This window comes from Gigantopelta aegis, chromosome 6 (genome assembly GCF_016097555.1).
Source record: "Gigantopelta aegis isolate Gae_Host chromosome 6, Gae_host_genome, whole genome shotgun sequence".
In the NCBI taxonomy this organism is placed as follows: Eukaryota; Metazoa; Mollusca; class Gastropoda; order Neomphalida; family Peltospiridae; genus Gigantopelta; species Gigantopelta aegis.
In genome coordinates, this window is record NC_054704.1 from 16,097,190 (window position 1) to 16,110,382 (window position 13,193).

The following is a 13,193-nucleotide window of genomic DNA, read 5'->3' on the forward strand; positions in this document are numbered from 1 at the left end:
GTTTCATGTGGGTCATTCAGCAAATACGTAACGCTTTAGGAGGATGAGTATCATAGGATCACGTTATCTATTAAGTGGATGCGGGTTTTTGTCAAGACTCACAAGAGTTAGGTTACCGTTTCAAAATCATGCATCTATTAAATATATAGGTAATCATGACCAAATTTTCAATGACGAATGATATAAATGTATATATATTTTATCAACCAAAGAAACAAATCAAAAATAGAAAAGCCAATGATATTTGTTCAATTGTCATGGTAACAATGAAATGATGTGCGTATCGACAAGTGTTACGTAATTTTAGAGGTGGGGGTGGAGGATGGGTGGGTTACAGTAGTAATAGCGTTACAATAGGTAGAAAAATTGCCAGATTTCGCATTGCGTAATGTTGAACAGCCCCCACCCTCTCTCCCTCCATAGGTCTATGCATCAGTTTATGGAAAGCCTACAATTCCAGCATGACATGTGTGTCAACAACAGTCCGTGTCATCTACAAGACGCGACGAACGGTTATCGATCCTGTCGTCGACAGAACATCTCTCCACCCGGAGATCTAATTGCTGATCACCTGTATCATTCGCACCTGGCAGTACACCGGCAGCACACCGGCAGCACATCCACAGCATACATCTAAGCCAGGCAACAACCAAAAGCATGAAGGAAATTGACTGCAAGGTGAGATAGTAAAAAAACTAACTATTCATCTTACATATTACGATGTGCGTAATTTAGAAAAACATTTTTCTTTTCTTTTTTTAAATCTCAGGTATGGTATTTTCATGTAAAAATCTGGCCAAGCCACCAATCAGTTGCATTTTCTATAGTACATCAGTTCATTGATTATACATATAATTATATATACAGGTATATATATATATATATATATATATATATATATATATAGGTATGAGGATCGGTAAGGCAAAAGGTCTTTGTGACATATATTTTATGTGTCATCTTAGTAGTTGTTTTATTAAGAAATGTGATATCTAGGATATTTCTGGTATAGTTCCGTGTAATATTGATACTCACGCAGGTGTTATAATATGTCGATCATTAATGAAATAACACGAGATAGGGTGTATACTAAAACAGACCATGCGATCGAATAATGATAGTCTTAAATAATTTGGTCGCCAGTACAGTGTTGATGGTCATATAACTCATTCACACATAGTGGGAAAAGGTATATCTATCTATCTATCTATCTATCTATCTATCTATCTATATATATATATATATATATATATATATATATATATATATACATACATACATACATACATTTGAATAAGGCTACAACTAAAGCTTTTTTCGATAACTAAAACTTGTCAGACGAACGTGCGTTTTTAGAATAATTAAAAATGTATTTTGGGGTATTATAAAAATCTGGATGACCAGAACCACTACATACGTACGAAAATTATTATTCTAAATAATAAAATGTAAGTACTTCTAATTTAAATTATCAAAAATATGTCGTAGTGTTTAAATTTGTCACTTTAAGCAAATATCTCCCCTCATTAAGCTGTGCATTCACTATGATGCACATGTGTCGGAATCCCCCCACCCCACCCCCACCGTCTCATTAAGATGTGCATTCACTCTGTTGTACAGGCGAAAAAAGCACCACCACCCACCCCACCACCCATTAAGCCGTACATTCCATATGTTGCCAGACGTCGGATGTACGGTGGGGTAAGGATGTACGGTAAGGTGAATGTTTAACGACACCCTAGCACGAAAAATACGTCGGCTATTGGGTGTTAAACTAAGGTAAATACATCAATGAAATGATGATCAGCATCAATATAAAAATTCAAGAGTTAACTTAAGACACAAATATCACAGGTAAGTAAAATTTAATTTTAAAATAAATAAAATTCGGTATCTCGAAGAAATTTCAACTCAAGTTTTGGATGAATCGAGAAGGTGCCGAGATTTCAAACTAAAAATAATATATTGCCCCTACCCCTCCAGTTAAAAAAAACGATTTAATATAATACTCCCTTCGTTTGCTAAGAACCCAGTACTTAACAGCCGGAGGAGGCTTGGGATCATGTCCCTTTGAAACCTAAAATGTCCCCATTGCCCAAGATGTCCGAATTAGATGCCATATACTTTGTTACATTTGCTTAAAGCGTTCAAATTGTTTTTGTTTGACGCCACCTCTAGAGCACATTAATTAATCATCGGCTATTGTATGTCAAACAAATGGTAAATATGACACGAAGTCTTGAGAGGCAATCTGTCACATTTTTCCATTAGCAGCAAAGGGTATTTTATATGCACTTTCCCACAGAAAGGACGGCACATACAAAAGTCTTTGATATACCAGTCGTTGGGCTCTGGTTACATCATTTGAAGGCATGTGGACATTTTGAAACTGTGTGTGCTCAAACGAGTGGGATTTCCGCTCGGTTGTAATCCATTCATTTGAAATGGACTACAATAAAGGGTTGATCCTTTTGGTGAAGCTATTGAGTTTTCGTATTCCAACCATTGATTCATGAATATGTGTGCCTGTATCTACTATCTGTGTATATATGTATACATGTATGGATGTAGGCATGTATGTATGTTTGGATGTAGGCAGGTAGGTGGGTGGATTGGTACGTAGGTACGTACATACGTATAAATGGATCGATGGATGGTTTAAAGTTTGTTTTGTTTAAGGACACCACAAGAACACATTGATTGATCTATCCTGTCTGTGGGATGGTGCATATAAAAGATCCCTTGCTGCTAATTGAAAAGAGTAGCCCATGAAGTGCCGACAGCGGGTTTCCTCTCTATATACAGTAGCGGATCCTGAAAATCCATGGGGGGGGGGGGGGGCAATGACATGAGGCGGAATGCCAAGGGAATTTTGGGGGAGGTTTGGAGAAGGATCGTAAAAAAAAATTAAAATTAATATATAATAAAATTATAACTAGCAAAATTTAGGGGATCCGCCTTTGATATCTGTGTGGTCCTTAACCATATGTCTGACGCCATATAACCGTAAATAAAATGTGTTGAGCGCGTCGTTAAATAAAACATTTTCTTCCTTCCTCTTTATCATATAAACTCAAGCTTAATACAACGTGTCGTTGTAAACTGCATACGCAACTTTAATTCCAGCCAGTCAATACTCGATATTCAAATGGCGTATGAATATATGATGCAGTGTATTTTCAAAAGGAATTTCCTTACATTAAATAAACTAGTACCTGACATTTTTTGTTTGTTTTCAGAACGCTGGACAACTTTAATGTAAAGTTGCTCTATTAACCGTTGTTTTGTTTTTTTGGTTTATCATTATGAATTGCATACGTAAATGTTGTAGTGTAGCCGTAGAACGTTTATTTACATGTCAATAAACGTTGTGCTGCTGTGACCTGGTTAATTTACATCTAATTTGCAATAGTATTTGTATGTATGTATGCCCTGTGTGTGTGTGTGTGTGTGTGTGTGTGTGTGTGTGTGTGTGTGTGTATACTAATTTATTTACGAATCAAATGTAGATATGTGTGGTTTGTGGGTGTACTTTGTCAAATTCAATATAATGCATTTACATTGTATATTTTAATCGTTGGCTAGACGTACTAACTCCAATAATGTTATCATCCTGTTTCATCTCTGTTGTAGGTATAGCTAGTTTCTGTATGGGTATTTTTCCTGGCAAAATGTACCCAATAAATACAGTATTTCTTTTTATTGTATTGAATTGTATTGTGTTGTGTTGTGTTGTGTTGTATTGTGTGGTGTGGTGGTTGTATATGCGTTATAATTAGCAGAGATACTGAAATTTCGACGAAATAAAATGTTGTGTATTTCTAGAAACACTGTTTCTAATGTCTAAAGTTAGTTTTGCAAAGAAAACAAATGAATTGAAAATCAACGGATTACCGTTCCAACACTCCAGTAATAAAACCAAAAAAGCAAACCATAACAAATTATAAAAAAAGAACAAGAAATACAGCTTGAAAAACCATCGTGCGGCTTCTGCTTTTAAAAGGAAATGGGATCAGACAGAACAAATTGCATTTGCATTTTATTTATAGGGTGATCCCCATCTTAACTTGCCCAGTGGTAAAGCGTTCGCTTGATGCGCGGTCGGTCTAGGATCGATCCCCGTCGGTGGACCCACTGGGCTATTTCTCGTTCCAGCCAGTGCTCCACAACTGGTATAACAAAGACCGTGGTATGTACTATCCTGTCTGTGGGATGCTGCATATAAAAGATCCCTTGCTGCTAATCGAAAAGAGTAGCCCATGAAGTGGCGACAGCGGGTTTCCTCTCTCAATATCTATGTGGTCCTTAATCATATGTTGACGCCATATAACCGTAAATAAAATGTGTTGAGTGCGTCGTTAAATAAAACATTTCCTTCCTTCCATCTAACTTCTGAATTCAGGTTAACAAATTCAGTGTACACACACACACACACACACACACACACACACACAATATACACACGATACACACAGACGCGCGCACGCACACGCACACATCACAAATGGTATATTAAATGCCTTTATATGTGCTATCCTGTCTGTGGAATGGTGCATATAAAAGATCCCTTTCTACTAATGTTAAAATTACGAAATGTTTGACATCCAATAGCCGATGATTAATAAATCAATGTGCTCTAGTGAGGTCGTTAAACAAAACAAACTTCAACATACTAGTTAGCAGTTGGGACATTTTGAGTCGCTTTGGCACATAATTTTTAGAATTGTGATATCTTGGGCCGGTACTCGGCCCAAGATGTCACAATTGGGACATTTTGGGCCGATCACCAGCCCAAGATGTCGTGATAGGGACATCTTGGGCAATTGGGACATTTTGAACCCTTCCCAATCACACCTCTTTTCTTCAAGGCACTCTACCACCCCTATTATAATTGCCTGTCGCCCTATAACATGACTCAAAGACATTGTGGGTTGTCCCCTCCCTCCCCATCCCCGGCGTGGGTGCCACTCCCCCTCCATTAATATGAAATCCTGACTAGGCTAAAGCCCTAACTTCGATATACAGGCGCGCGTACAGGGGATGGTTTCAGGGCTCGAAACAGCGTTCTGCTCCAGCAAATGTTCTTCTTTTTTTCAATATATTTCCAGGGGCATCATGATTCCAACCCCCTATAAACTACGCACGCTACAGTCTAAAAGTCTTGCACATGCGCCTGATATAATATATAATCAATGCTCTGCCGACACAGAATTTACATCACATCCATGTTTCCTGTGTGATATGTCAAGTATTTACCTCCCCGTCCGACAACACGTACATTAAGCAAATTAATGATCAATTTAATTGCTACCCTAATTATGTTTCTAGGCGCGGCATACCGTTTCCAGTGTCAGTATTGATCACGTATATCGATCTGACATCACTGGAATTGGCGACTAACACAGAAATTAATGTTATCAGTCGTACAGAAATTGATTTCTGGATACAGGATGTATAACTGGAATCCCTTTGCTGCTACAAAATTCTGGCGTATTGGATAAAGTAAAGAATAAGCACGTCGATTTAAATAAACAATTAAACAAACAAACAGAAAACAATCAAATCCACTTTTTAAAATATATAATTAATACAGTGAATTTTGTCTTTGAAGACTATAAAATGGACTTAAAAAAATATGGTCTTTAAGTGCAGGGCCCATATTTTTTTAAGCAATCTTAGCTCACAAAATCGTAAAACCATCGTAAGCTATGACGTGTGCTGTAGCGACGTTACAACCAACGATGGTTTTACGACTTCGTAACGCTATGATGGATTCAAAAATATGGGCCCTGGTGTCCTTTAAAGAGGGCATAGCCTTTATGAGCATATGACCTTTAAGAGTACATAATCTTTAAGAGCAGACGATTCATTGCCGATTTTGGAAGGAAAGAAGGAAACTAGTAACGTGCCTGTATTCACTGAAGGTTCATGCACGTCCATTATTACATCCTCAGATCTCAGGGACTGCTTTTGGATAGTAGCAGTTTATAAATATGAAATATGACGGTAGCGAGTTTACTCTCTTATTATATACTAGACCAAATGCACAATTAACCTTATTCTAGACTCTAAATGGTTGTAGATTAAAATGTGTTAAGTTATTTTTATTTTGGGTTTGCTTGTTTGTTTTTATTGGGGGGTTTTCGTTTGGTTTTTGTAATATTTCTAGTATCTCTAAAATGAACTGGGATCAGTTTTACAGACCATCGTCATGGGCATACATGGGGGGGGTTCGATGGGTTCGACCGAACACCCCCCCCCCCCGAAATCGCTTTTTTATAATTTAATATATCTGACATTGATATCTGACATTATTATATTTACTCAACATAGAAATATATGCCCAGTATCTCTGTAATCTATTTTGGAACCCCCCTTTTCATAATCCTATGTACGCCCATGATCGTAAACTTAGTTTTGAACGTAAATCTAAGACTAAACCACAATTCGTATTACTACTAACAGTAGAACTAATATAGTTTGAAACATACATATTTCATTTTCTTTCGACCTTGTAATTTTATGCGTGGAATAGAATGAATGACTGAATGAATGATTAACGACACCCCAGCACAAACATACACATCGGCTATTGGGTGTCAGAAAAGTTAAGTATATGGAAATATTATTTATATAATTATGTAAAACTATAGTTTAAACGTGAAATAGATGCCAACAATGTCATGTAAACGTACGACAGGTATAATACAGTTCGCACATGTAAACTGGCAGTGGCGGATCCAGAAAATCCATTTGGGGGGGTAGGGCAATGACGTGAGGCGGAATGCCAATGGAAATTTGGGGGAGGTTTGGAGGGGATCGTCAAAAAAAAAGAAAATTAATATATAATAAAATTATAACTGTCGCAAAATTTAGGGGGCGGGCCCCTGGGGTCCCCTAGTTCCGCCTCTGACTGGTACCAATTTCCGAAGTCTGTTGTTCTTAAACGCGTGTATTTAAGCATTGTAAATGTATGTAGTTATACGCTGTAAGTAAAAACAGGCGGAAGTAAATTCGGCCAGTGATGTTTTGTGAAACTGGCTTCTGGCGCGCATCAAACGGTCATTAAGATGTTGTCTCCAGCTTCCATAGACATTAAGACTGCCAAGAATAACCCGGATAAACAAAAATGGATATTCTCATTGAAAAGCTGTACGTTGCTGCTAGAAGTAGGCCTACTGTACAGATTTTAATTAACTTGGACATCAGTTTTGTTTTTGTTTTGTTTTTCCTCGCTTGAAGTTTAAGATTATCATTCATATGTCTAATGAATTATAATGTGCTTATTATTTAAAGCAAGTGGATGCAAATTCAATATTTTAAAAATGTTACGTAAGAAAATTGGCCTTTGTCTATGAAACCAAAATCGTACAGGATGTTTTCGTTTGTTTCTTTGTTGTTGTTGTTGTTGTTTTGTTTGGGGTTTTTTGGTGTGGTTCTTTTTGATAAATCAGAATATAAATAGATGTTTAGAAGATACATACCGTGGTATTTCATCGAGTAGTGGCAAAATGTCTTTTAATGACTTCAACGAATACAGCTTGAGACATCCGCACAAAGGACACGAAGCTTAATTACAAGTAGGTCTTTCTTTTGTCAAAAACACAAAACGACAACTACATATCCACATTCCATGGCTTTTCCAAACAGTTGATAATGGTTTAATTTTTGTATTTTTAGGAGGAGTTTGACGAATTCATCAACACTCGAGATAAACTCGTGGTGATCATGTTTGGAGCAGGATGGTGCGGACCCTGTAAGATCATGAGTCCGTTCTGTGAGGTTGGTGACACACGTACAATATGTTTTGTCTTACAATGTAGTATTTATATAAGAACAACACGGTTTAAACGTGTGTTTTACATTTTATTCGCAGTTCACGGTCTTTTGATACTAATCATCTGAATACTTTAGCAGAAGTCATTAATAAAATTTGTTGTTGGATCCTATTTCTCAATCATTATAGGATTTGATTCAACTTAAATTTTAAACCTAATTTTGGGATGTTGAATCCCCTTCTCACCCCCCCCAAAAAAAAAAAACGTGTATTATGTGTATTATATACTTAGTGTTATTATCTCCCCTCCCCTCCCCCCCCAAAAAAAAAGAGAGAGAGAGAGGTATAAAAACGTCTAAATTCGAAAGTCAGAAATTATGGGTATAGATGTATTTTGAATTATTTTAATGAGATGATTATTTGGGTTTTTTAAATGTAGTTTATATTTTTCGCCAACACATTCTAATTTTGATACTTGAGTTAATTATGCAAATATTATATGTGTGATCGATCAGATATAATATATATACGTGTAAAATTGTGAAATATGGCTATTACAACTAAAGATGATCTTTAAAATACCTTCGTACGTTAGTTTGTTTTATTAAAGTTTCAAATGTTAGATTACATTTTATACGTTATTCACTGGTTATTCAGCTGACATTAAAACTATATGTATACTACTTATACGGGGGGTGATCCAATGGGTTACTAATCTTTAAATACACTGGAATGACTGTTTTCTTCTAGAAACAGGACTTAAATAAGGATTCACTCCTGTTCAATATGTATATTAACAAAGTGAATTTTCCATGTATTGAACACAAAGTGAATATTCATTGTTAGAAAGGATTTGTTAAGTGTTACAATGGAACCAAACTTACAGACTCTATAATGTTTAATTTTGCAGAACCATTTAATCGCATTTTTCTAAATGATAAAATGATTTTTATATATATATATATATATATATATATATATATATATATATATATATATATATATATATATATATATATATATATATACATGTACATGAATAGTTGTTCACTGTAGTTTTATTTGAATTTTTCATTAAAACATTTTTAAAACATAAAATAAGAACAAAATCGGTAATACTGAAATTGATTGAATTCTCCAACAAACTGAACACTGGACGAATAACTGTCTACTTTTCCCTGTAGAAAATGCAGACAGAGAAGGGAGGAGCTGTCATATTTGCCAAAGTGGATGTGGATGAAGCTGAGGTAATGGCTCTTTTAGATTTCTTTTATCAGAATGTCAACAAGTGTGCGTCTTTATTGTAATCTCTTTGTGTCTTTGACGTATTAAGGATTTTATATTGGGGTAGCTAACCACATGCGGGGGGGGGGGGGGGGGGGGAGACCCAGTCGTGTTATGGCACGACAGGCAAATATAAAAGATGGTGGTGGGACATGGCTACACCTGTTGTATGTTAATGTGGTAACATGTCACATGTGCTGTGCTGTCCTGTGGTTGCCATATAGAAGATCTCTTGTTATTCGGTAGAAAGAGAATATGTGGCGACAGTATCTCTCTCTCTCCCTCTCTCTCTCTCTCTCTCTCTCTCTCTCTCTCTCTCTCTCTCTCTCTCTCTCTCTCTCTCTCTCTCTCTCTCTCTCTCTCTCTCGTGTTCTCGTGTTCTTGTTCTTGTTCCAACAACTGATGATTAATTAATTAATGTTTTCTAGTGGTGTCATTAAACAAAACCGAAAAACTTTAAAACGAAAAACAGGCTGAAAAAGCTGTTGTCGAGAACAAGTAAAGTACTCAGTCTGACATGAGTTTTTATAGCAATAAAAAAAAAAGGAAAAGAAGATATTTGTATTCACGGGTCTACATGTTTTCCCAAATTATATTAGAAACATTGAAGTATGGAAACATTAATATTCTTTTATAAACATAATATATTAAAATATCACTTGTTCATAATTAATTTACCTTGTTCCAAAAAATATTTCTTAAAATAATTTAAACTTGTCAATGTAATATTTTGTCAAAAAAGGAAGAAAGTCCAGTTTACATCAGTCTAACGAAGACAATTTATAGGCATAGGAAGCGGAGGTTTGAGAAGCAGGGGGTTTGAGCATTGTGTATTGTCTTCCTCCGTTTCATCCCTCCAGTTGCTGGTATCTTCCTACGTCTCGGAAATGACCGTTTAAATTCATTTCATTTTAATATTTCAAGGTGTCGTGTCATGGCATATCGTGTCATGGCATAGTATTTCTGCCCCAACTTTGTTCTTTGATTGAAATAGTAAATTTTTCACATCCTGTTCAGGGACGGGTAGGTAAACATCTGCTTATGTTCCTGATCAGTAGAAATGTTCTTATTCTGACAATACTGAATTTAATCACAAATTTTAAATTTACACAGCTCCTTAGCCTACACTGTTTTAATTTAACTTTTAAAATTTTACATTGATGTTGATCATCACTTCATTTTTGCATTTACCGTAGTTTGACACGCAATAGCTGATATATTTGACGTGGCGGGGTGTCATTAAACATTAATTCTGGTCTGAATTAATACACCTCGTGACAGTCAGTTAGGTGTGTTTATACAAGATACATGTACTTGCAAAAGCCCAGGATTATCAAAACGTGTCCAAAATAGTCTCATCAAGCCGCTGTCTTGAGCGTAGAACTACAGACGTTAAAACGATCAAAAACAAGCTATTCGAAAGATATGAATATTCCAAGTAAAAACTTGTAAGTTCTCAACAGATGTTTTTGAGGACTATGTAGCCTACCTATAAGAGCAGGTGCAGATCCAGGGCTAGGGTGCTGGTTTGCGCATCCCTACATATTGAATTTTGAGATGCTCCATAAAATCCAGCAGTTAGCATATGCAGTTGTTTCTTGTGAAGACTGCCATCAATGCACCCCTTCCCCGAATACTGTAACTGTAGGTACCCTGTTCGAACATTGCACCCTTCCCTTTAAAAATCTCACATCCACTCCTGAAGAGCAAAAATATATATTTTTTTTTTTAAATTAAAAACAACTGATGTATTATTGTAGTTATATTATAAAAATTAAAATTAAAGTTTGTTTTGTTTAACGACACCACTTGAGTACATTATTGGATGTCAAACATTTCGTGATTTTAACAGTTTTCAGAGGAAACTCGCTACATTTTTCCATTAGCAGCAAGGGATATTTTATATGCATCATCTCACAGACAGGATGGCACATACCATGGCATTTGATATACCAGTCGTGGTGCACTGGCTGGAACGAAAAATAGGCCAACGGGTCCACAGACGAGCGCTTTAGCACTGGGCTACGTCCTGCCTCTTTATCAGTATAATACACCCCTTCCTCGAATAGCCTACTGCAGGTTCCCTTTTCGAATGCGTAAATAAAATGTGTTGAGTGCGTCGTTAAATAAAACATTTGTTTCTTTTTTTTTTTCCTTTCCGAATGCTGCACTCTTCCGTTTAAAAATATTGCACGCCTGAAGAGCCAAGAAACAGTCATGTATTATTGTAGATTTATATCATAAAAAATAAAGCTAAAGTTTGTTTAACGGCACCATTTGAGCACATTGATTACCTAATCATTGGTTATTACATGCCAAACATTTCATAATTTTAACACATAGTTTTCAAAGGAAATCCGCTAAATGTTTCCATTAGCAGTTTGGTATTTCCCCACTGAAAGGACAACGCATACCATGACCTTGAATATACCAGTTGTAGGACACAGGTAGCAACGGGAATAAACAGTAAATACCGTAAACTGTACCTGTAGACAATCTGGACGCAGAATCAATTTCTATATAAATAATATATTGTTTATCACTTGCAGGACATAGCTGAAGAGTGTGAAATCGAATGCATGCCGACATTTGTTATTTTTAAAGAAGGAGAGAAGGTAAGTAAAACACAAAACAAAAGACACAGATATGAGCAGAGAAAAAAAACACGCACACACAGACACACACACACACAGACACACAGAGAGACAGAAAAACACACACACACACACACAGAGACAGACACACACAGAGACAGACACACAGACACACACACATACAGACACACACACACACAGAGAGACACGCACAGAGAGGGGGGGGGGGGAATAGACAGACAATATGTAAATTTAATTTAAAAAGTGAAACCAGAGCTGTACATTACAAGGTGGCAAGGGGGGAGGAGCGGTTGCAATAAAAAGAAATCCAAATTTAAAAGCTAAAAGTTTTGTCTACCTGAAGAACTCCGTATTACTGTGCTCCAATTCTTTTTATACTGCCACCCCACTTATTTTAGGCAAAGTATGGGTCTGAAAACAGTACTAAAATGGCCATCTAGATTCAGGAGTGGATCCAAGATTTTGTGAAGTGGCGGGGGGGGGGGGTCTCAACATTCTAAAAAGGTAGTGAGATCTTTAACAGGGTTCATGGGTATGTTCCTTAGAAAATGTTGAAAAAAAGATGCCCAGACACATTTTCAAGGCAATATTGTGGATGATGAAATTAAAATAACATTTTAAACAGGTAATTAAAAATGACACTTAAAAGGGCTGAGGGGATGCCTGTGATCCATTTCTCTATCAGCCAATGAGATTTTTGTTTCTTTTAGTATGCAGTGTAATATATACTGATGGAAAGAAATAAGGGAGCACATAAAAAGTAAAAGCAAATATTACCTGCAACTAAAACCCTCACCAACCGTATCAGAAAGTTAACTGTATGTCTGGCAGTCAATCCCACAGTATAACCTTCAATTCCACAATACATATTTGTATTTTATACAGGCATGTATAATCTGTTCGTCACTTAAATTTGGTCTCAAATATCATGCGTTCCCTTATTTCTTTCCATCAGTATATGTTTTTTTGTTTTTTTTAAACTTTTTTATTTAATTGCAGGTAGAAAGCATGATGGGTGCCAACAAGGAGCAACTGGCATCATTGATAGCAAAGCATTTGTAGTAGTCCTTCTGTTCAGACACACAAGGAGTCCACACTGGACGACACAGATCTACTTTACTGTTTCACCTTGTTAACAACACAGAACGATCTAGTTGCAGAACGATCTAGTTGGACATCAGCGGTGTTTATTAAATATTCCTAGTTTAGAATATAGGTTTTATATTTTACTATACAGTCAAACCGGACTTCAACCACCACTGATAGTAGTATCACAAAAATAATAATAATAAACACATTAATTTGTATATGGCTCGAGGCACTTACCAAATTATTAGAAGAATGCAAATTTTGATGATGGTAAAGCACCCATCTGATGTGTAGTTGGTCTGGGAGCAATACCCTATCGGTGGGCCTATTGGCCTATATCTAGCAGTGCTCCACAACTGGTTGACAAAGGCCCTGAAATGTACTATCCTGTCTGTGGGAAAGAAAGACATGTTTTATTTAATGACGCA

The 13,193-nt window shown here is 36.3% G+C and overlaps 1 protein-coding gene across 1 annotated transcript; it reads left to right on the plus strand.

The window, feature by feature from the left end:
* Window positions 1–514: 514 nt before the first annotated feature.
* LOC121376341 (thioredoxin-like) lies at window positions 515–13,193 on the plus strand. The gene is made up of 5 exons (XM_041504186.1): window positions 515–678; window positions 7,681–7,782; window positions 8,962–9,024; window positions 11,611–11,676; window positions 12,676–13,193. The coding sequence occupies exons 1-5, from the start codon at window positions 658–660 to the stop codon at window positions 12,736–12,738; spliced, it is 315 nt and encodes a 104-aa protein (XP_041360120.1). The 5' UTR covers window positions 515–657; the 3' UTR covers window positions 12,739–13,193.

What these genes read in the sequence shown, in the direction of transcription:
- LOC121376341 (XM_041504186.1), top strand. Translation starts at nt 658, where the DNA reads ATGAAGGAAATTGACTGCAAG. An exon ending in TGAAGGAAATTGACTGCAAG is followed by an intron (nt 679 to 7,680) that starts GTGAGATAGTAA and finishes TTGTATTTTTAG; the next exon opens with GAGGAGTTTGACGAATTCAT. An exon ending in TTTTTAAAGAAGGAGAGAAG is followed by an intron (nt 11,677 to 12,675) that starts GTAAGTAAAACA and finishes ATTTAATTGCAG; the next exon opens with GTAGAAAGCATGATGGGTGC.